At 42.5% G+C, this 25,002-nt stretch overlaps 1 protein-coding gene across 7 annotated transcripts in view; it reads left to right on the top strand.

Annotated features, from left to right (window-relative positions):
* The window catches only part of LOC110492431 (transmembrane and coiled-coil domains protein 1), a 98,842-nt gene extending 75,586 nt beyond the window's left edge, over nucleotides 1–23,256 (top strand). For 5 of the 7 annotated variants that reach the window (XM_036947421.2, XM_090203621.1, XM_036947422.2 and 2 more), the window contains 4 exons: nucleotides 11,072–11,329; nucleotides 14,311–14,999; nucleotides 18,597–18,732; nucleotides 20,909–23,256. In XM_036947421.2, coding sequence (XP_036803316.1) covers nucleotides 11,072–11,329; nucleotides 14,311–14,999; nucleotides 18,597–18,732; nucleotides 20,909–21,223 — 1,398 coding nt within the window. In that variant the 3' untranslated portion in view covers nucleotides 21,224–23,256. Of the gene's footprint in view, nucleotides 1–3,693; nucleotides 3,846–5,525; nucleotides 5,741–11,071; nucleotides 11,330–14,310; nucleotides 15,000–18,596; nucleotides 18,733–20,908 lie in introns of those variants that run through there. The other 2 variants (XM_090203622.1, XM_036947427.2) reach the window with 2 other exon arrangements.
* Nucleotides 23,257–25,002: the final 1,746 nt, after the last annotated feature.

Here is a 25,002-nt window from a genome sequence, read left to right as displayed (position 1 = left end):
ATTTCATGATATGGTGTTGTATATTCCCACAGGTTTTAAATAGACGATTTTGACCATATATGGTTAATTAGAGGTGTTTTGGAATTCAAATAGTCAAGGTTGTGGACAAGAACTGAGGCTGAGAACAATTGATATTTATCAGTGGTTATCTCCTACTGGTGTGCGTATGATACTTGTAGGATTGTTTAATAAATCACACTTTTTCATTGTGTACTAATGTTCTATTCCATTTGTAAGTAGTATTTTAGAATAGGCAATATTGATAAATGAGGCCCCAGATGAGTAAATATCTGACATGGGGTGGATCTGGAGATGGCCTCTCACGTCAGCATCTCTCTGTTGGCTAGGCTCCCCACTTGTGCCATCAAACCCTTGCAACCTATCCAGAACGCCGCAGGCCGCCTGGGGTTCAACCTTCTTCAAGACCCTGGTGCTTGGCTACAGAGCAGCAAGGGGAACTGCCCCTCCCTACCGTCAGGCTATACTCAAACCCTACATCCCAACCCGGGTACTCTGTTCTGCCACCTCTGGTCTCTTGTCCGCCCCACCCCTATGGGAGGTCAGCTCCCACTTAGCCTAGTCAAAGGTGTGATATGTGATTGTCCCACCTAGTTATCTTTAGATGGAATGCACTAATTGTAAGTCACTCTGGATAAGCGCATCTGCTAAATGACTAAGATGTAAATGACCCAGAAGCCATTAGGGGTATTTCCTGGTGTCCATCAGGCAGGTCAACCAGATACTAGTAAGATTAGTGTTCATCTGTGGGGCGGGGATCCACCCAAACCTTCCCCCAGCCTCCCTAACAGGGTGTGCCTGTTTGTCCAGGGACTGGTTGGTTGTGTAACAGCTACTGATCCAGGCAAAGCCGGTCAGCACCCTAAGAAACCAGGACTGGCTTACAAAGATCCACCACAGGCCTGGGAAATGTCATAATCCTACACACACACACACACACACACACACACACACACACACACACACACACACACACACTTACAACACTAATGTTTATAAAACACACAGCGCACGCGGTAAGACCACATACCGACCCCGCAGGTCAGGACTGTCTCTTACAGTAAGTGGTTCACTGGTGGGGTCACCCTCCTCTTATAGAAGTAGTCCTGTCATCTTTCCTCTGCCCTCTCTCACCTCTCCTCTTGACACCACTTACTCTTCTCCTCTCTGTATTCCCCTTCTCAAACCTCCCCTGTTACACTTATCTACACAAAGACACATTCCTATCAACATTTCTGATTCCGATCTGTGATATGGTGGGTTCTGGGAGATTGAATTTAAGCATGTTTAGTTGAAGTCTAGATGTGTAGAGAAAGTGATTCAGGTGTAGATCTTGCATAATCATGTGAATGTGAAATCCTTGTTAAGATATGGATATGAAGTTGGGTTTTCTTCTGTTATGTTTAGCACTGGGTCATGAGGCTTGAATAAATATCAGTTATGAAATTCTACTGCATATGTATATTTAGAATAAACTGTATTACAGCATGACTTTGGCCAACTTTACACCTGGGCTTAAACTGTTTGGAATGTCAACATTGTTGACCTAGAATGAAGCCACAAGACTAGTCTCTCTCTCTCTCTCTCTCTTTAGTTTAGTTTAGTTTATTTTTTATTTTTACAGGGACAGTGCACATTAATCAACGTTTCAGTAAAAGTGCCGGTTTTAGCCAGCCGGCTAATTTTCAACTGCAGTCCCTGGGCAGGTTATTAAAAACAATTACAATATAGACAATAGCAACATAGAACAAGCAAGACATAGCAACATAGGACAAGCAAGACATAGCATACAGACAGAGCAACATAGGACAAGCAAGACGTAGCATACAGACAGAGCAACATAAAACAAAAAGCAGCAAGACAAAATTCTTTCTCTCTCTCTCTCTCTCTCTCTCTCTCTCTCTCTCTCTTTAGCAGTCAGGTCATTGAGTGTGCGGGTGGGTTTGAGCATTAGGGTAATTAACAGAGTTTTACCTGTACAATTTTTTACTGTACTATGTTTCATTTCCAGCCTGGGGTAACCTGTGTTCTCTCCTTGGGTTTCCCTCACAATCTCACATGCAGCGAAGGTACAATGATCTTCTGGGTTCACCTTACTGTATGCTCTGATAAGTGTGATACATGCACTAAACTTGAGCCTGCAGATGGCCAGAGACATTACACACTCTTAAAAAAAAGGTGCTATCAAGACCCTTAAATGGTTCTTTGGCTGTACCCATAAGTGAACCCTTTGAAAACCCTTTTTGGTTGCAGGTACAAACCTTTTGGGTTCCATGTAGAACCCCTTTTACAGAGGGTTCTACATGGAACCAAACAGGGTTCTATCTGGAACCCAAAAGGGTTCTCCTATGGGGACAGCGGAAGAACCCTTTTGGAACCCTTTTTTCTAAGAGTGCAGATAATGCACGTGAAATGGGGAACTGCAATTCACTTCGATTTTTGCACTTACCCACTTACTGGTATGTGCACTGATAAGGAATCTACTTATGGCTGACGTGTTAGTTAGGCCAGGGCTACAGGGAATAAATAGGTCCAATGTTTGACACACATACTCTATATCACACCATATCATGTACAGTATATCGTATTGGAACCTATGATGCAGTCAGGGATAAACGTTGCACTATAATCTGAACTGTATGTGCTGTGTGCATGTGTACTGTATACAGACAGAGATATACTCCGTCTAGGTGTAAACAGTAAGGTGTGCTCGTCACAGTTGTATTGAATTTGGAGAGAGTATATTTTCTTAGTGGCCAAGTACATCTATCTAGCTCTATCTTTCTCTTTTTCACTCTCTTTCTCTCTCTCTCCCTTCCTTCCGCTCTCTGAGGAGATGTTGGCTCAGACTCGGATCATATCTAAATGACTGAATTTCACACTCCAGATTAGTTTCATAACCTTTTACCCCTAGCTTCTGTGGATCAGATGGAACACTGTCACTATGGTAATGTGTTCTGAGTTGGTGTGGATCTCTAGGGCATTTGGAGGAATCTGCTTTTATACAGCCCTTATTAGAGTCTGTCCTCCCTTCTAGCTCATAAATTGTTTATCAAGATAAAATGTAGGTCATACTCTGATAGAGGAGATGGGCATTATGGAATAATGACAGATTATCATGCTCCTTTTGCTGGTGTGTGTGTGTGTGTGTGTGTGTGTGTGTGTGTGTGTGTGTGTGTGTGTGTGTGTGTGTGTGTGTGTGTGTGTGTGTGTGTGTGTGTGTGTGTGTGAGAGAGAGAGAGAGAGAGAGAGAGTTAGTCCCATGCGTTCTTGCATCTGTACCACCTATATAGTCTTGCTTAGTGTGCATTTTTGGCCAGGTTTATGGGAGTGGATGGATTACTCCTGTGCCAGTCTGTGAGTGTCTCTGAGCTCCTCCTTATCACAGGAAAGCTTGTATCTCTGCGTTGCTTTTCAGGGAACTCTAGGTTCACTGTGGTCAGCTGACTCAACCATTGCTTGGCCTCTCTCCTTTATCTATCTCATAGTTAGCGGCCAGATAGTTATTTTAGTGGGCCGTTTCCAAGGCCACAATTAACCCGTGTCATCATATCTTTGATCTCACTTCTGCAGTTAAAGATATGTAGCCTAGTCTTATCATTGATGACGCACTAGTAGCCTATTGTATGGGGGTGGGGGCACTGTACTGAGCGGTATATGAAAAGCTTGGGCCTCGTGATCATATTCCAGGTGGCTGAGAATGATGAGTGGAGTAGTTGGTGAGATGCAGCAGTGACCATGATGTTGCGTCAATAGTGTTCATAATGGATATTGGACAAACGGATGATCTAGATAAAGGCCTATGGATTCTCAACAGAACACATCATGTAAGTATATGCGTTATTGTAACATTGACTTGTAAAATGCCCCTACCCAGGTCACTAGTCAACGTCTAACAACAAGTACATATGTGGTGCCAGTCAAATGTGTTAAATGTAACATTCGATGCCATTGCTGCCCTACTCTACGCACACGGCAGAAAAGCGTTCTCTGATTCATATCCTTGTCAGTCGGTGGCGTGACTCAATTGGACTTTTCACTTCAGCTCAGTTCTGGCTCCAGGCATAAGCGACAATTAGCTTAGGAACTCAACTTACAGTTGAGTGTTAGAATAGTAGAATACACAAGGTGTAAGTTAAGAATGTGGTTGTGGATCAGCAGTTTTTCTCTTGTTTTGTCAGTCACTGACAGTCACTCAATTAGCCATGTCAGCTAACAATTCTTCCATTGTGAAATTAGTCTAGCCAGTTATCTGAACTTGTAGTAATCATGGCCGAATACTGAGCGGGCACGCATGGCATGTGCCCAGGGACCCTGACCTCCAGGGGGCTCTCATTGATTTTGTAAGTCACTCTCACTCAGATATCATTAACATGGCATAAGTCATTGCAAAATGGTTAGAATTGGGGGGGCAAAAAATAATCCTTGCCAGTTGGGGACCCTGACTTACAATATAGGTTCAGTGAGACTGATCCTCTGACACCTCACAGTTCAGCTGTCACGAGTCGCTTCCAATTCCCATCACTGGTGGTTCATGGTAGCCGTAACATCTGTTAAAACGAAGAATGCACTTGGCATCTGAAATGCACCCGATCCAAGTCATGGGCATCAACCTCACTCCACAGGGGGCTATTTCACACTTTGTTGTTGTGTGTGTGGGTGTGTGTGTGCGTTTGTGCGGCATATCTGAAGATGTCAGCCTGGTTGAGCTTGCCCCGCTGACACCTCTCTTCAGCGGCAGCTTGGCACAGAGAGAGAGGCAGATGAGGGACAGGCAGAGATTTGATACAATCTCATTTCCACACCCAGCAATTTGTGCATTGTTCTGCCTTCTGCACTCTGTTGGTCAGTTTCTCCACCTCTGAGTTAATGACTGTTTCATCAACTGTTTTCAGAATGGAATGATTAAACCCAGATTAAATTTGGTTTTTATAGAAATAGTTAACACCAGGGGGTTTGTTTCTGTAAATGGGCTACATGTAAAGGTCAAAAGGTTTTTATTTTCCTTTCCCCCTTTTTTGGAGAACATCCTATGTTCCATTTTTTTCTGAGAAACAATTTGCATTGTGCAAGTCTTGTCTTTGCCCTTGAGATTGAGCAATCAATATTTCGCAAACTGATGTTGAGGATATGATTAATATTCTAATGTGACAGTGAAAAAGAGAATATTGAGAAAGAAACTAATATTGAAGCTAAACTGGGATACTGTGTTCAAATGAGGAATGCATTTCTCCCCCCTCATAGCCATTCATATTTATCTTGAGACATAAAATCCTTTTGTTCAACTCAAACATTTAAAAAAAATGTCTCTCTATGCACCTGAATTTACCAAGTTGCTTGATATAAATAAAAATGAACAATCGATCTTTGTCGCTGACCAAAGTACTGTTTTTGAACACTATCATCGGGACACGAGTGGTTAATGGTTGAAATTTGAGCACCTCTTGCACTTGGCTCGAGGCGGGATTGGAGGATGATGTCACCTCTGTCGCGCGACGGGGAGGGAAGGAGAGTGGGAGGAGCGTCGGGGAGAGGAGGATAGCCAGTTTCAGGTACACTTAAACTTTCACAAGTTTGGAGTGTTGTGTTGCGAGAAACCGGCAAAGCCTCGGAGCGGGATACATTGGGATTTTATAAAAGAAGCTGCTGGACAGATGAAAACTGACTACGGGAATAAGGGAAAATGCATTGGGAACAAGTACTCCGATTGACGAATGGCAAGGTGAGATAGGCTACGTTTAAAAGGACAAGGGACATCGAAACCAAAATCTAATCTATCAGGTGTATTGGTTTCAATAGATTGCGCATTGTAGTTTTGTAAAGGTGTCTCAAACACCGGAAGCTGTGGTTACAGTGTGGCGCCTGTGCTCAATTAGTCATATTTGTGCAGGCAGGTGAGCAACTGGCCGGTTTTGTATGTCTCAACTTCGACGTGCAAATACTTCCCAGTAAGCAAAATGAAGTTCAAAATAAGTATTTTAGACGTATTTTCTAGACTTTGACATCACGTGCATTTCAGGTTTTAAGTGAAAGGCTTGAAGACTTATTTTCTAGATGTTGAAAATATGTCTTATACACACATTAACAAAATACATCTTAAATTAGTGTTAAATTGGTATTTTCAGTACATCGAAAATACGTACTTTCCGGACATCGAAGCGACCTCTTATATGGACTTTGAAAAGTCTTCCTTTTAGAACTTTGAAAAGACACGTTCTTGGGATGTTGAAAATATGCATTTTTCAGTCATTGATTCAAATTTGAACTACACATACATTCTGAATTAAGTAATCATTCAATCACCATAATATAGAAAAGCGGAGCCAACTGTACATAGCATCGGAATATTATTATTATTGCTCCCACCTGCCATTTGCACTTAAATTATAGAATACTTAATCTACAATAACATTCTCAGTAACGGTTATAGATGTGTTTTATTATCTTGCTATGACTACGATATATTGTTGTTTATCTACCTTAGTTGAATGCACTGACTGTCAGTCGCTCTGGATAAGAGTGTCTCCTGAATTACCAAAATGTAAATGTAAAAACAAACACGTGTAAAGCATGCTGGGTATTATTCTAATGAGCTCCTCCCCAAACAAGTGGGTCTGGTTGTTACAGACCAGATCCAAATCTTAACAAATCATAGATGTCTAGTGTACTAACTACTGTACTACTTTACAAAAAAATGTAGTATTGTCAGGATACCAGAATTTTGACTTTGATACTGGCACCAGGTTTAGTATCACAATACTTGATACCATCACGATACTCAATACCAAAATGATACCAAAACGATACCACAGCAAAAAAAGAAGGCATATTAGCCAAAGTCACCGAATGGCACTTGATCCAGACAGATAAACTCAGCTATTGCTCTGTTCAATCGTTGGGCATCTTTTGAGCTCAGTATCATTACATTTTATTACATAAACATTTTTCAGAGACAGCCATGTATGCATTAATCAATCAATTATACAATAATTCAATCAATTTGACTTGATTTTTACCCATATAATTTCATGATTGCAATCATTTATTTGAATGGTAAATCTCTATTGATAAACTGGGTGAATCAAGATGTAGCCTAGGCCTATCCACAATATAGGTGTAGGTATATTCAATATGAGTGTGTGCATGCATTTAATTATTGAGCTTGTTTTGGCTGATTTCATGGGGCTACAGATGACAAATAATCTATTTCCCTTCCAAATCAAATCAAACAATCTGTTTCCCTTCCATTTGAGACTTCATTTATTGTACTGATCAACAACATTTGTATGGAAGTAGCTTATTTTATAACAGTGTGCGCTGTCTCTTTAACCAGTAATGAAGGCATTCATGATGCAGTCATTTCGCTGAGACAATAGATCATATTTGTCAGAGACCGAATAAGTGAATGAAAAGGTTTTTGGTGTTAATCAGCTTTGAAATCAGCCTACTTTTTGATTTGTTTGCCAATCAGATGAAAACATGACTGGTTGTGTTCATTTCACATTAAAATGTTATACATTTCTACTGTTAAATTACAGTGGGGCAAAAACGTATTTAGTCAGCCACCAATTGTGCAAGTTCTCCCACTTAAAAGGATGAGAGAGGCCTGTAATTATCATCATAGGTACACTTCAACTATGACAGACAAAATGAGAAAAAAATTACAGAAAATCACATTGTATGATTTTTTTATGAATTTATTTGCAAATAATGGTGGAAAATAAGTATTTGGTCAATAACAAAAGTTTATCTCAATACTTTGTTATATACCCTTTGTTGGCAATGACAGAGGTCAAATGTTTTCTGTAAGTCTTCACAAGGTTTTCACACACTGTTGCTAATATTTTGGCCCATTCCTCCATGCAGATCTCCTCTAGAGCAGTGATGTTTTGGGGCTGTTGCTGGGCAACACGGACTTTCAACTCCCTCCAAAGATTTTCTATGGGGTAGGCCATTTTTTATCTGGAGACTGGCTAGGCCACTCCAGGACCTTGAAATGCTTCTTACGAAGCCACTCCTTCGTTGCCCGGGCGGTGTGTTTGGGGTCATTGTCATGCTGAAAGACCCAGCCATGTTTCATCTTCAATGCCCTTGCTGATGGAAGGAGGTTTTCACTCAAAATCTCACGATACATGGACCCATTCATTCTTTCCTTTAAACAGATCAGTCGTCCTGGTCCCTTTGCAGAAAAACAGCCCCAAAGCATGATGTTTCCACCCCCATGCTTCACAATAGGTATGGTGTTCTTTGGATGCAACTCAGCATTCTTTGTCCTCCAAACACGACGAGTTGAGTTTTTACCAAAAAGTTATATTTTGGTTTCATCTGACCATATGACATTCTCCCAATCTTCTTCTGGATCATTAAAATGCTCTCTAGCAAACTTCAGACGGGCCTGGACATGTACTGGCTTAAGCAGGGCGACACGTCTGGCACTGCAGGATTTGAGTCCCTGGCGGCGTAGTGTGTTACTGATGGTAGGCTTTGTTACTTTGGTCCCAGCTCTCTGCAGGTCATTCACTAGGTCCCCCCCGTGTGGTTATGGGATTTTTGCTCACCGTTCTTGTGATCATTTTGACTCCACGGGTCGAGGGAGATTATCAGTGGTCTTGTATGTCTTCCATTTCCTAATAATTGCTCCCACAGTTGATTTCTTCAAACCAAGCTGCCTACCTATTGCAGATTCAGTCTCCCCAGCCTGGTGCAGGTCTACAATTTTGTTTCTGGTGTCCTTTGACAGCTCTTTGGTCTTGGCCATAGAGGAGTTTGGAGTGTGACTGTTTGAGATTGTGGACAGATGTCTTTTATACTGATAACAAGTTCAAACAGGTGCCATTAATACAGGTAACGAGTGGAGGACAGAGGAGCCTCTTAAAGAAGAAGTTACAGGTCTGTGAGAGCCGGAAATCTTGCTTGTTTGTAGGTGACCACTTATTTTCCACCATAATTTGCAAATAAATTCATAAAAAATCCTACAATGTGATTTTCTGGATGTTTTTTCCTGATTTTGTCTGTCATAGTTGAAGTGTACCTATGATGAAAATTACAGGCCTCTCATCTTTTTAAGTGGGAGAACTTACACAATTGGTGGCTGACTAAATACTTTTTTGCCCCACTGTATGTCTTTACTAAACTCAGCAAAAAAATAAATGTCCCTTTTTCAGGACCCTGTCTTTCAAAGATAATTTGTAAAAATCTGAATAACTTCACAGATCTTCATTGTAAAGTGTTTAAACACTGGTTCCCATGCTTGTTCAATGAACCATAAACAATTAATGAATATGCACCTGTGGAATGGTCGTTAAGACACTAACAGCTTACAGACGGTAGGCAATTAAGTAGAGTACAGTAGAACAGTACAGTACAATACACAGTACACTAAAAAAGAGTAAAGTACAGTTTAGTAGAGTACATTAGTCAAGTAGCGTACAATACAGTACACTATACTTTACTTTTCCTGCGTGAACGTGCCTTAGGCATGCTGCAAGGAGGCAAAGGGAGTGCAGGCAATTAAGGTGACAGTTATGAAACCTTAGGACACTAAAGAGGCCTTTCTACTAACTCTGAAAAACACCAAAAGTAAGATGCCCAGGGTCCCTGCTCAAATATGGTGCAGTCCATGAGGAGGAGATGCACTGCAGTACTTAATGCAGCTGGTGGCCACACCAGATACTGACTGTTACTTTTGATTTTGACCTCCCCCCTTTGTTCAGGAAAACATTATTCCATTTATGTTAGTCACATGGCTGTGGAACTTGTTCAGTTTATGTCTCAGTTGTTGAATCTTGTTATGTGCATACAAATATTGACAAATATTTTGCTGAAAATAAACACAGTTGACAGTGAGAGGACGTTTCTTTTTTTTGCTGAGTTTATTAGACCCATAGATTGATTGCTCCCTTGAATGTCGCGGTATAATTCACACTCTGGACTCACTCTAAAATGGGTGTCAAAACAAAAACCAATGATTGCAAAGTTAAACCAACTACACAAGCACATGGACTCATTTTAACCATTTCCACAGAGAACTCTACAAACCACATTTACTTGAAGAACAGGGCACATGTAAAGTGTGATAACAGAATTACGGTTTGTTTTGTTTGTCATCATTCTGTTACCAAACTTTGCATCTGCATTGGTTCTTTATTGGTTTTGTAGAATTGTCTGTGAAAATTGTTAAAAGTAGTCCTTGTGCATTGGTTTTTGTTAGACATAGATTTTAAAGGCCCACTACAGTCAAAAACCTGATTTCCTGTGTTTTATATATATATTTCCACACTGAGGTTGGAATAATATTTTGAAAATTCTGATAAATCCCTTTTAGTGTAAGAGCTATTTGAAAAGACCACCTGGAATTTCAGCCTGTTTTGATGGGATGAAGTTTTGGCATGCCTGGTAAATTAGTGTTGCAACCCTCTCTGCCAATAACAGCTAGATTTCAGTTTTCCCCTTCCACCTTAAACCACTCCCAGAAAGTCCTAGCAAAATTCCTGACAATTTGAATTGGGAAAAAATAACAATTTCCGTGGAATTGTTTAAAAGCAAAGGTTGTCTGTGTTCTACAGACATAGACAGGTAGACCTAATCTGTGTGGAACAACTTTGACTCTGTAATCACAAATCCAACATCCTGTCAAACGTGATGAGCTGTAGGCACATTTTTGTGATTAGGTTCAATGAATATCCACCACCACTCATGATCAACCTTTTTGACTAAGCAGAAAGTTTCTGTTTGCTCTCTATTTTATATGCCATGCTACACAGTCAGTATTGATTCTGGGCATATGGAAGGAAATGGGTTATTTTTCAGTTGCTTCCTTTTTTTGTTTTCTTTGTAGCCCATGTTGTAGAAATATTGCGATCAAGAGTCACACACTTCAGAATGAGCTGACAGATAGTGGCCTCCCTTGCTGACACAGATTCTCATCTTTAGCAGAGGGGATTGCAGAAGTCGTCTCTCTTTCTCAGACCAGCATGTCAGCAAAACCTCATGAATGACTGAGTTTCCTCAATATGCAACTTACACTTTTAAACCTCCCCCTCCTTTTCTCCAGATTGAGCGGTTGGAGGTGAGTGGCTTGGCTCAGACCCCCCAGGCAGTGTTGTGTGGCGCTGATGGGTCGTTCCTCGGGGGTGAAGATGGCACCCCGGACCCCCAGCGTACCAAGCAGGCTATCGCCCAGCTGCAGCAGAAGATCCTCAAGCTCACAGAGCAGATCAAGATTGAACAGACGGCCAGAGACGACAACGTGGCCGAGTACCTCAAACTGGCCAACAACGCTGACAAGCAGCAGAGTGCCCGCATCAAACAGGTGAGCATTGTTTTATGATCAAAGTTTTATTTGTTTTAATATGAAACCACAAAACATCATGGAATGACAATACACAAGACAGTACTACTTTTACTGGATAACAGCTCTGCTAAATGATCGCATATATGACGACAATATACAGTACCAGTCAAAATCTTGGAGGCACCTACTCATTCCAGGGTTTTTCTTTATTTTTAACTATTTTCTGCATTGTAGAATAATAGTGAAGACTTCAAAACTATGAAATAACACATATGGAATCATGTAGTAACCAGAATAGTGTAAAACAAATAAAAATATATTTTATATTTGAGATTCTTCAAAGTAGCCACTGTTTGCCTTGATGAGAGCTTTACACACTGTTAATCACCTGGACTGCTTTTCCAACAGTCTTGAAGGAGTTCCTCCATATGCTGAGCACTTGTTGGCTGCTTTTCCTTCACTCTGCAGTCCAACTCATCCCAAACCATCTCAATTGGTTTGAGGTCGGGTGATTGTGGAGGCCAGGTCATCTGATGCAGCACTCCATCACTCTCCTTCTTGGTCAAATAGCCCTTACACAACCTGGAGGTGTGTTGGGTCATTGTCCTGTTGAGATACTCTACCTCAGGCGAGCAAAACCTCGAGACTTCCTTAGATATTGTTCACCAGCTGCTGTTTACATATACGCATAGTCCACCACCCCTCGTCTTACCAGACGCCGCTGTTCTCTCCTGCTGATAGTGTAAAACCAGCCAGCTTTATGTTGATAATGTCATTGTTCAGCCATGACTCCATGAAGTATAAGATGTTACAGTTTTTAATGTCCTGTTGGTAGTTTAATCTTCCTCGTAGGTCGTCAATTTTATTTTCCAATGATTGCATTTTAGCTGGAAGAACAGAAGGCAGGGGGGGGTTATTTGATTGCCTACGAATTCCCTGAAGGCAGCCTGACCTATGTCCTCTTTTTCTTCATTGTCTCTTCACACAAATGACAGGGATTTTGGCCTGTTCCCGGGAAAGCAGTATGTTTTTCATTTCGGGCTCGTCAGACTCGTTAAAGGGGGGGAAAAAAGCTTCTATCTTCTGTATACCACCCTACCTTGTCACAACACAACTGATTGGCTCAAACGCATTAAGAAGAAAAGAGATTACACAAATTAACTTTTAACAAGCCACACCTGTTTAATTGAAATGCATTCTAGGTGACTACCTCATGAAGCTGGTTGAGAGAATGCCAAGAGTGTGCAAAGCTGTCATCAAGGCAAAGGGTGGCTACTGTGAAGAATCTCAAATATAAAATATATTTGTATTTGTTTAACACTTTTTTGGTTACCTCATGATTCTATATGTGTTATTTCATAGTTTTGATGTCTTCACTATTATTCTACAATGTAGAAAGTAGTAAAAATATAGAAAAAGCCCTGAATGAGTAGGTGTGTCCAAACTTTTGACTGGTACTGTAAATCACCAAGATGTTGGGCTCAGGCACAGATCATCATTGTGTGTGTGTCAGCCAGTCTCCTCGTTTGTTGTATTTCACTGAGCAAGAAGGGCTGATTTATCTAGTTACAATTTCTGTAACAAGCCGAGGTATATGTGTACTATAAACACGTACGTGCTATAATATTTATAGTATGTATATATATACAGTTGAAGTCGGAAGTTTAAATACACTTAGGTTGGAGTCATTAAAACTAATTTTTCAACCACTCCACAAATGTCTTGTTAACAAACGATAGTTTTGGCAAGTCGGTTAGGACATCTACTTTGTGCATGACACAAGTCATTTTTCCAACAATTGTTTACAGACAGTTTATTTCACTTATAATTCACTGCATCACAATTCTAGTGGGTCAGAAGTTTACATACACTAGGTTGACTGTGGCTTTAAACAGCTTGGAAAATTCCAGAAAATTATGTCATGGCTTTAGAAACTTCTGGATAGGCTAATTGACATCATTTGAGTCAATTTGAGGTGTACCTGTGGATGTATTTCAAGGACTGCCTTCAATCTCAGTGCCTCTTTGCTTGACCATGGAAAAATCTAAATGAATCAGCCAAGACCTCAGAAAAAAATTGTAGACCTCTACAAGTCTTGTTCATCCTTGGGAGCAATTTCCAAACACCTGAAGGTACCACATTCCTCTGTACAAACAATAGTACGCAAGTATAAACATCATGGTACCACGCAGCCATCATACAGCTCAGGAAGGAGATGCGTTCTGTCTCCTAGAGATGAATGTACTTTGGTGTGCAAAGTTAAAATACATTCCAGAACAACAGCAAAGGACCTTGTGAAGATGCTGGAGAAAACGGGTACAAAAGTATCTTTATCCACAGTAAAACAAGAAAATGCTGTGGATATATTGAAGCAACATCTCAAGACATCAGTCAGGAAGTTAAAGCTTGGTCGCAAATGGTTCTTCGAAATGGACAATGACCCCAAGCATACTTCCAAAGTTGTGGCAAAATGGTTTAAGGACAACAAAGTCAAGGTATTGGAGTGGCCATCACAAAGCCCTGACCTCAATCCTATAGAAAATTTGTGGCCAGAACTGAAAAGGCGTGTGTGAGAAAGGAGGCCTACACACCTGACTCCAGCTCTGTTGGGAGGAATGGGCCAAAATTCGCCCAACTTATTGTGGGAGGCTACTCGAAACGTTTGACCCAAGTTAAACAATTTAAAGGCAATGCTACCAAATACTAATTGAGTGTATGTAAACTTCTGACCCACTGGGATTGTGATGAAATAAATAAAAGCTGAAATAAATTATTCTCTCTACTATTATTCTGACATTTCACATTCTTAAAATGAAGTGGTGATCCTAACTGACCTAGGACAGGGAATTCTTACTAGGACTAAATGTCAGGAATTGTGAAAAACTGAGTTTAAATGTATTTGGCTAAGGTGTATGTAAACTTCCGACTTCAACTGTGTGTGTATATATATTTATATAAGTGTCCTATAACAGACACATAAGTGTCCTATATAACTGCAGGTGTTTGAGAAGAAGAACCAGAAGTCCGCCCAGACCATCCAGCAGCTGCAGAGGAAGCTGGAGCACTACCACCGCAAGCTGAGGGAGGTGGAGCACAACGGCATCCCTCGCCAGCCCAAGGACGTCCTCAGGGACATGCAGCAGGGCCTGAAGGACGTGGGGGCAAAGGTCACAGGCTTCAGCGAGGGCGTGGTGGACAGTGTCAAGGGAGGCCTCTCCAGCTTCTCCCAGGCCACGCACTCCGCTGCCGCCGGGGTCGTCTCAAAGCCCCGGGAGATTGCCTCACTGTTCCGCAACAAGTTTGGCAGCGCCGACAATATCCCCGGGCTGAAGGACTCCTTGGATGATCCGTCAGGGGGCGAGGAGGGGGTGACTGGGGCCGGGGGGAGTTCTCTGGGCAGTGCAGGGCACCACCATCTGCAGTCCAGCCCCAAGTACGGCAGCGAGGATGACTGCTCCAGCGCTACGTCGGGGTCGGCAGGGGCCAACAGCACCACAGGGGCTCCCGGAGGCCCCCCCAGCTCCAAGGGGAACACCCTGGAGAGGAGCCAGAGCTCTAGCCTGGACATGCTGCTACAGGAGGTGCAGGAGGGCCAGGGGAGACTAGAGGAGAATCTGGAGGGGCTGAAGAGTCACTATCAGAGAGACTACACTGTCATCATGCAGGCCCTGCAGGAGGAACGATTCAGGTAGGGAGGGAGAGGGAGCTAGAGGACATGCTGTCATAATGCAGGCCCTGCAGGACGAACAATTTAGGGACTGACTTACTTAACCAATAATTTATATATATATATATTAGATTTCTGACAGGGGGTGCTGTTTTGATGCCACTGTGCCTCCATCTTGGCACTTCCCCGCCATTGCAAACAATATTTTGGAAGCTATAGAAATCCATTTATTTCCCTTTGCTTTTGCCACATTTATTATATGACAGACACCTTAATGCATACTTACAAATTACAGTGCCTTGCGAAAGAATTCGGCCCCCTTGAACTTTGCGACCTTTTGCCACATTTCAGGCTTCAAACATAAAGATATAAAACTGTATTTTTTTGTGAAGAATCAACAACAAGTGGGACACAATCATGAAGTGGAACAACATTTATTGGATATTTCAAACTTTTTTAACAAATCAAAAACTGAAAAATTGGGCGTGCAAAATTATTCAGCCCCCTTAAGTTAATACTTTGTAGCGCCACCTTTAGCTGCGATTACAGCTGTAAGTCGCTTGGGGTATGTCTCTATCAGTTTTGCACATCGAGAGACTGAATTTTTTTCCCATTCCTCCTTGCAAAACAGCTCGAGCTCAGTGAGGTTGGATGGAGAGCATTTGTGAACAGCAGTTTTCAGTTCTTTCCACAGATTATCTATTGGATTCAGGTCTGGACTTTGACTTGGCCATTCTAACACCTGGATATGTTTATTTTTGAACCATTCCATTGTAGATTTTGCTTTATGTTTTGGATCATTGTCTTGTTGGAAGACAAATCTCCGTCCCAGTCTCAGGTCTTTTGCAGACTCCATCTGGTTTTCTTCCAGAATGGTCCTGTATTTGGCTCCATCCATCTTCCCATCCATTTTAACCATCTTCCCTGTCCCTGCTTAAGAAAAGCAGGCCCAAACCATGATGCTGCCACCACCATGTTTGACAGTGGGGATGGTGTGTTCAGCTGTGTTGCTTTTACGCCAAACATAACGTTTTGCATTGTTGCCAAAAAGTTCAATTTTGGTTTCATCTGACCAGAGCACCTTCTTCCACATGTTTGGTGTGTCTCCCAGGTGGCTTGTGGCAAACTTTAAACAACACTTTTTATGGATATCTTTAAGAAATTGCTTTCTTCTTGCCACTCTTCCATAAAGGCCAGATTTGTGCAATATGCAACTGATTGTTGTCCTATGGACAGAGTCTCCCACCTCAGCTGTAGATCTCTGCAGTTCATCCAGAGTGATCATGGGCCTCTTGGCTGCATCTCTGATCAGTCTTCTCCTTGTATGAGCTGAAAGTTTAGAGGGACGGCCAGGTCTTGGTAGATTTGCAGTGGTCTGATACTCCTTCCATTTCAATATTATCGCTTGCACAGTGCTCCTTGGGATGTTTAAAGCTTGGGAAATATTTTTGTATCCAAATCCGGCTTTAAACTTCTTCACAACAGTATCTCGGACCTGCCTGGTGTGTTCCTTGTTCTTCATGATGCTCTCTGCGCTTTTAACTGACCTCTGAGACTATCACAGTGCAGGTGCATTTATACGGAGACTTGATTACACACAGGTGGATTGTATTTATCATCATTAGTCATTTAGGTCAACATTGGATCATTCAGAGATCCTCACTGAACTTCTGGAGAGAGTTTGCTGCACTGAAAGTAAAGGGGCTGAATAATTTTTCAGTTTTTGATTTGTTAAAAAAGTTTGAAATATCCAATAAATGTCGTTTCACTTCATGACTGTGTCCCACTTGTTGTTGATTCTTCACAAAAAAATACAGTTTTATATCTTTATGTTTGAAGCCTGAAATGTGGCAAAAGGTCGCAAAGTTCAAGGGGGCCGAATACTTTCGCAAGGCACTATATTATGTGAGCTAAACATAATTTAATTTTTTTCCCTTAAAGTATAATTTTTAGCGATTACTAATGTTACTGTCCCCACTACAATTAAATATAATTTTGTCCTTGAAACATTCAATGTAAATACTGTAGAATTCCATTTGTTCCTATGAAGGGCTGCTCCTACTGGGTAATACCAAAATGGCCGACCGGTGGCTTCAAAGCCTCTCATTGGCCAATACATAGCATCAGCAATCCAGGTTTTATATACATCATTGTACTTAACACACTATATATGTAGAGAGAGAATAGAAGGAGAGTGCTAGAGGGAGTGAGAGAGAGCCCTGTAGGAAAAACCCCACACAGAGATGTAGGGTTAACATTTGGAAGGTTATTGCAAAGTGATGTTGATGTGCAGGTGTGTTTTCACTGAAACCAAACCCACTCTAATCAACATAAGACAGGTCGAAGCTTTATTTCCCTTAAAACTGAATTGTAAACCAGTGACAGTATCCATCATTTGGGCAGAGAGATCAGCCCTAGAATACTAAAGTGAAGAGGTGTATGTACCTTTTAGTAAAGACACGACAGGTACAGAGAACCCATTTGCGTCTATTTATTTGGCACTTTTTACAAAACAGCATTGTCTCAAAGGGGGATGGGGGGGGTTTATCAAAACGCTGACTTGAGACTTGACGCGGAAACCCTGAAACTCCCTTAAAGCCGGCCGAGTGTAGGTGGCCAGGGAAAAGTCCCTGCTGTGGAGGAACAAGGAAGAAGCACTTTACTGCAAACCAGTCCCTAGCACAAGGATCTTGTCCTGTCCTATCACAGATCTATCTGAGGGCATGTGTTGCTATCTCAGGGCATGTTAGTCAAGGGAGGGGGAGAGGATTTTCATGACAAGAAGACAAAAACATTTTTCACTCTAAAATGTCCATCAGGGGCACAAGTATGTGTGTTTTTTTGTCTTTCAGGCTAAAAATAAGGTCCAGCAGAATGAGCTTTGAGCATGTCTTCTGCTGATGACCATGTTCTGAGCATTGACCACACAGTTATGGTTAAACCACTGTGTTTGAACCATTGTTTAGAAAATGGAGCCTCCTACCTGTATAACTCCTAGAGGAAACTTTGCCCGCAGGCTTGGCATTTAGTTTTTGGTGCAGTCAGCAGTATTAGGATGGTACAGGACGTTCTGCAGTAGCTTCCCCCTCCTCCACTTCCCCATCTTCCCCTCTCTGATTCACCTATAATCTGATATTTTTATTGTCTGATTAACCACCAGAGCGTGTGTGTGTGTGTGCAGTACCAGAGGGCATAGTTGTACATCTTATTAAAATGTGACTCTTAAACGGGTTAAGTAAGACATAATGAGATCAGACTGGTGGTGTGATTCACTTAATCACAAACACACATGCATGCATTCACAGACAATCACATCCTCCCTCTCCCTCCTGATTGGTCAGTGTCAAACTGCTGATTATCTGCCATTGGTCACTCTCATCAGCAGGTGAGTAAGCATGTGCTGATCAGCTCACAGATAATCATCCATCCAGTCAGGTGTCATTCCACCTGAAAGCTCTTTAACCTCTTGTCCAGGAAAAACTGGAACCTGTGTTTGTCTATGGGGTGTGTGTGTGTGTGTGTGTGTGTGTGTGTCTATCCATCCGTCCATCCATCTGTGTCTCTGTCTGTGTATATGTCTGTGTGAGCTGTTAGATTAACGTGTGTGTTCCTCTGTAGGTGTGAGCGTCTGGAGGAGCAGCTGAATGATCTGACAGAGCTCCACCAGAATGAGATCCTCAACCTGAAGCAGGAGCTGGCCAGCATGGAGGAGAAGATAGCTTACCAGTCCTACGAGAGAGCCAGAGACATACAGGTCAGTCACAGTCATGCATGCATACACACACACACACACACACACACTGTACACAAACTAGATAGCCAGACAACTGTATGACTGTGATTCATTTCATAATCACAACTTTATCTGAAGACAAACAGAAAGCCTTGCACAGTTATGAGGAACAAACCCAATCAGACATAAGCCAGTGTTGTTTAATCTTTGTGTACAACTTCCAGGTTAATTTACAGTTCACTCTTTTACTAGGGCTTTCAAACGATAAAAACATGTAATTGAGTTAATCACAGGATTTGCTGTGATTAATCACGATAATTAGCCAATTCTGAATTTGCTCAAATTAGGCTGTAATTCAAGATTTTTCATACAAAAAACATTACAAGAATATTGACATCTTGATTTTGTCTAAAGTAACGGTTAGCAAAATTAGGTAACTTGAGAAAGCACACTTTTTTAACCTTAGTGTCAGCTTGTTTTTACATTGCGTTGTTGTTTTTTTGGCTGTATAGATGATGTATTTGAGATGTTTTCTGTGTATTTTGAATGCTTTTAGACGATGCGATTAATTGCAATGAAAATGTCTGTACTAAAATATAAATACATTTGAGTTAACTGATTAACTATGACAGCCCGGGCCTCCCCGGGTGGCGCAGTGGTCTAAGAGCTGTGCCACCAGAGATTCTGGGTTCGAGTCCAGGCTCTGTCGCAACAGGCCGCAACCGGGAGGCCCATGGGGCGGCGCACAATTGGCCCAGTGTCTTCTGGGTTAGGAAGGGTTTGGCCGGCAGGGATGTCCTTGTCCCAACACGCTCTAGTGACTCCTGTAGCGAACCGGGCGCATGCATGATGACACGGTCGCCAGGTGTACGGTATTTCCTACGACACATTGGTGTGGCTGTCTTCTGGGTTGGATGGGAATTGTGTCAAGAAGCAGTGTGGCTTGGTTGGGTTATGTTTCGGAGGACGCATGGCTTTCAACCTTCGCCTCTCCCGAGTCCGTACGGGAGGTGCAGCGATGAGACAGGACTGTAACTACTACCAATTGGATACCACGAAATTGGGGAGAAAAAAGGGGTACAAAAAATTAAATAAAAACTGACGGCCCTAATATTGACCTGGTATTTAAAACACATGATGGGGTCAGAGATAATAGCACTATAATTACTTAATAATTATATTTTGTTTCATTGGAATCCATTAGAACAAGCCCCATAATGTAACAGATGTTGTGTTGAGTTCTTTCAAGTTAGTGCCAAAAAAGTAACGTGTGTGTGTGTGTGTGTGTTTTTATCGCCTTGTCTCTAACCTACGTTTCCCCCTCTTGGCTGTAGGTGGTGTTAGAGTTCTATATGAAATTATCTTTGCTATTTGTCTGTCAGACACTCAAAATCAAATCAGATCAAATGTTATTTGTCACTTGCGTTGAATACAACAGGTATACAAGCCCTTAACCAACAATGCAGTTAAGAAAATACCAAAATACCAACAACAAAAAAAGTAAGAGATAAGACTAACAAATAATTAAAGAGCAGCAGTAAATGACAATAGCGGGGCTATATACAGGGGGTACCGGTACAAAGTCAATGTGCGCGGTCACCGGTATCGAGGTAATTGAAGTAATATGTACAATAGTCTGGGTAGCCATTTGATTAGCTGTTCAGGACTCTTATGGCTTGAGGGTAGAAGTTGTTTAGAAGCCTCGTGGACCTAGACTTGGCGCTCCGGTACCACTTGCCGTGCGGTAGCAGAGAGAATAGTCTATGACTAGGGTGGCTGGAGTCTTTGACAATTTTTAGGGCCTTCCTCTGACACCGCCTGGTATAGAGGTCCTGGATGTCAGAAAGCTTGGCCCCGGTGATGTACTGGGCCGTACGCACTACCCTCTGTAGTGCCTTGCGGTTGGAGGCCGAGCAGTTGCCATACCAGGCAGTGATGCAACCAGTAAGGATACTCTTGATTGTGCAGCTGTAGAACCTTTTGAGGAGCCATGCCAAATATTTTCAGTCTCCTGAGGGGTAATAGGTTTTGTCGTGCCCTCTTCACGACTGTCTGTGGACGCCAAGGAACTTGAAGCTCTCAACCTGCTCCGTTGATGAGAACGGGGGCGTGCTCGGCCCTCCTTTTCCTGTAGTCTTTACTGTGTGTAGCCTGTGTACTACTATGTCTAACCCTTTTCTATCCTCCTGTCCTGCAGGAAGCTCTGGAGGCGTGTCAGACGCGTATCTCTAAGATGGAGCTGCAGCAGCAGCAGCAGCAGGTGGTCCAGCTAGAGGGCCTGGAGAACGCCACGGCCCGGACACTGCTGGGGAAACTCATCAATGTCCTCCTGGCCCTCATGGCTGTGCTCCTGGTGTTTGTCTCCACTGTGGCCAACTGTGTGGTCCCTCTAATGAAAACCCGCTCCCGGTCCTTCTCCACCCTCCTCCTCATCCTCCTCTTTGCCTTCCTCTGGAGGAACTGGGATGCGCTGTCGGGCTACACACACCGTGCCCTGCAGCTGCCCAGATGACCGAATGGAGACGTGTGTTTCTATGACTATGCGCGAGGGTGGATACTCTGTCTCCACACACACACACACACACACAGAAAGCAGGAAGAGCCTAACTGCCAATGGGATGTGGTGGTTGTGTTGACGGACGCTGTAGAATTAGTCTATCGGTTGAGCTCTGTGAGGCAGGATTTGGACTGAGGAGAAAGTGAGGGAAGGATGGAAGATGAGAATACCACTCAGTCATGACTTTTGTTTAGGAAGGATGAGACTTTGTTTACATTCAGAAATAGTGTTTATTTCTTTCACGGGATGCATCGTCATACTGTTTTTCTTTTCTTCTAGGGGTTAATCAAGTATATTATTGTTGTTTATTATTTTTTCTAATAATATATTATTTTTTACATTTTATTCAGTACCATGTAGCGTTAAGCTCCTCCCACTCTGCACAAAGAGGAGCTTGTCAAGAAACTGATTGGACGTTCACCTCAGAGGCTCAGGCCCTCTGCAGATAAATGGTACTCTGATTTGGTTGCCTTTCATAAGGAAAGTGCTCTACCGGTCTGTTATTGGTAGAAAATGAAAAGATGAATGAATCCCCGCCTCGCACTTTTTCCACCGCGATGGATTCTGAGATGAAAAGGAACCTTTCTACAGAGTACTCTTTGTTTTCTGGACACAAAAGACTGATGGACATTACTTTGAGTGTCACGCTGAGACTTCTCGTGCTTCCGTACTGTTTCTACTAGCAATGATTTACGTCCTATTAAAGGTGTCTTTTTTTTTTTAAAGGAGAGTAAATTAATTAGGAGAGGTCATTTTAATTAGGAGAGGTGATGTAATGAATTCTAATGACTTTGAGAGTAGCGCCAGCTTAGACAAGAGGGAGGGTTTGACAGTTAGGGCCACTCACCACAGAGCCACCAGAAACCATAGGTACAGATAAGGCCACTTTGCAGGAAATGTGGAGTTGCCATGATATTGCTTTCACTGGTGCTCACCCATTGTGTCAGCTGAATTCCATGTTGAAAAGGCATAGACTGTCTGCCAGACGTAGACAACTGTCTCCACTTCCATGCTACTGTTGTTCAATGCACTGCCTGTATGAAGAATGTGACTCACTCCATCACAATGGCTATGTTTAGACAGACAGCCCAAATCTGATCTTTTAACTGTTTTTTTTTACCAATCAGATCAGCTCTGAGAAAAATCTGATGTGAAATGATCTAATGTGATTGGTCAAAAGACCAGTTAGTGGGTAAAAGATCAGAATTGGGCTGCCTGTGTAAACGCAGCCTTACTGTCCTATCTCTCCATCTCTCTCCTCATTGCCCTGTTTTTCCAGCATACTGCCCTATGTGCCAAAACTGTCCTATTTCACATTTCCAGATCTGTATGTGCTTTATTAGCCAACTCCTCTAACTCTCACAGTCATGACATGACAGAAGAGTTGGCTAAACTAAGCACAAACTGATATGGGACCAGGCTAACAGAATATACCTTTACAAGGTTGTCTGGGTAATTGCTCTGAGACACTCACTGCTAATAACCTGATGTGTGTTTCCTAATCCTGGTCCTTGATTACTGCTGAATACGATGGCTCTCTATCTGTCTTATCCTACCATTCATCTGTTCATGGAGCTTCAGTCGACCTAGATGATATGAATGAGTCCATCTGAAGTCCATTCTGACACTTGTTTGATGAAGATAATAACTTAGTGTGAGCTGCAGACCAGCGTTCCATAGTGTTTGGACCAGCATGTTTAGGATCTTTGAAACAGTTTTAAACCAGAAACTGCACTGAATTTGTCAGTCTAATCACTAAATATAAATTAATTGAAGTCAATGGATATTGTTATTACACACCAATCAGTTTAAAGATACTGATCATTGTTGTGATCTTGAAGGTTCCCAAGGTGAGTGGCTCCTGAGTTGACCTCTGACCTTGGTGTGACTTTGCCATGACCTCCGATGCAGCGTGGTAGGGTAGGGTTGTGTGCTAAACCACTCCAGTGCCTTCTGATGTGGGATAATAAAAGTGCATTCCTGACTAACTCCTGGCCGCCTGACTTGTGTGTGTGTGTTGAGGATCGGAGGGGTTTGGGGTGTGTCTAGCTCTCTCGTAGGATTGGTAAGCGATTATCTCCTCCATGCTGGCCAGCTCCTGCTTCAGGTTAAGGAGGAAATGGACCAATAAGAGCAATTATTTAAAGCAAAGTAATGTTGTAAAACAGATTCTTAAACTGCCTGGACCACACTATGTCTGGATGCCATGTTTCATTGAGGAACAAAGTAGGCTGAAGCACTGATGGTAGTTTACAGTGTTTAATGTGAATTGATTATAGTGTGAATAAATAAGCCCTGTTGAAGTTTGTGTATTCATCCACTAGATGGCGATCCTCTCATGTTTATAGCACCTTAGTTTCCTGACATGACCCACACAGATGAAGCCAACTGACATTTACTCCTGAGGTGCTGACTTGTTGCACCCTCGACAACTACTGTGATTATTATTATTTGACCATGCTGGTCATTTATGAACATTTGAACATATTGGCCATGTTCTGTTATAATCTCCACCCGGCACAGCCAGAAGAGGACTGGCCACCCCTCAGCCTGGTTCCTCTCTAGGTTTCTTCCTAGGTTTTGGCCTTTCTAGGGAGTTTTTCCTAGCCACTGTGCTTCTACACCTGCATTGCTTGTTGTTTGGGGTTTTAGGCTGGGTTTCTGTACAGCACTTTGAGACATCAGCTGATGTACAAAGGGCTATATAAATACATTTGATTTGATTTGATCTGTATGCTCAAAGTTATCAAATAGATCCTTGAAACACCATATTTACTGTGTGTGTGTATTTGTCCCATTCATATTCCCTAGCTGTTCATGCACAACAATGTCAGTCCATATGGAGTGGATGGGCAGTGGAGTGTTGACCAGGCCTTGTGGAGGTGTTGTTTCTTATCTGTCAGGAAACAGGTTGTTGGGCAGAGCCCGGGCCTCAGAGCTCCACCACAGAGTAGAGAGCAGTAGCTGTTTTCACTGACAACAGAGAAAATAGCAGTCTCTCACTCCAGAAGGCCCTCACCTCACTGTGAGAGAAGGCTCGGGAAGTCTCTAGCTCTCTCTCTTACACGCACCAATACTGTTTAAATGCCTTTTCTTTATGCACCATATCTATGTTGCATATATTACAAGACCCATGTATGACAAATAAGCCTACCTCAACACACACACGTGCGCGCTTCGGTGAGGTGTCACGAATAATCGAGTGTAACCAGAACGCAGCACTCTTTGTTGATATCTGATCCTTGACAGCAGTGACCCGTGATACCCCCTCTCTCCCCAGTCTATTTTCCAGGTCCCTTCCCACTCTCACTCTTAGTGGGGCATTAGGGAGTGTGTTGGAGGGTGTGTGTGTAGGCTTAGGCTGTACGTATGCGTGGTGGAGACTGTTGGTCCTGCATTGCGATCAGTCAGCTGGTTCCTTATCAGACCGCTTTCCTGCCCCTCCGTGCTGGCGGATTAGATGAGCGTGCGTGCGGGCCAACGTAAACACGCATTGACCCGGGCGGTGTTTATCAGCGCAAATAACATCGCCAAGTGGTGATGGGAGGCGTGCACCAACCTGAGAGGAACAGAGCTGGCCCGAGAGATATAATAGTTCCAGCATGCTTTGGATACTGTCCAAACTGGCATGACGCATGGGTTACAATGCGTCGAATAGAACAGAGTGATGGCCATCACATTTGGTAATTGTATTTACTTTCTGTGGGCCTATTTTAACGGTTTTTGAGAGAATA

Source organism: Oncorhynchus mykiss, chromosome 16, assembly GCF_057628025.1.
Source record: "Oncorhynchus mykiss isolate SJ-2025 chromosome 16, ASM5762802v1, whole genome shotgun sequence".
NCBI lineage: Eukaryota > Metazoa > Chordata > Actinopteri > Salmoniformes > Salmonidae > Oncorhynchus > Oncorhynchus mykiss.
The sequence above is the reverse complement of the archived record's forward strand: the minus strand, read 5'-3'. Positions and strand labels throughout refer to the sequence as shown.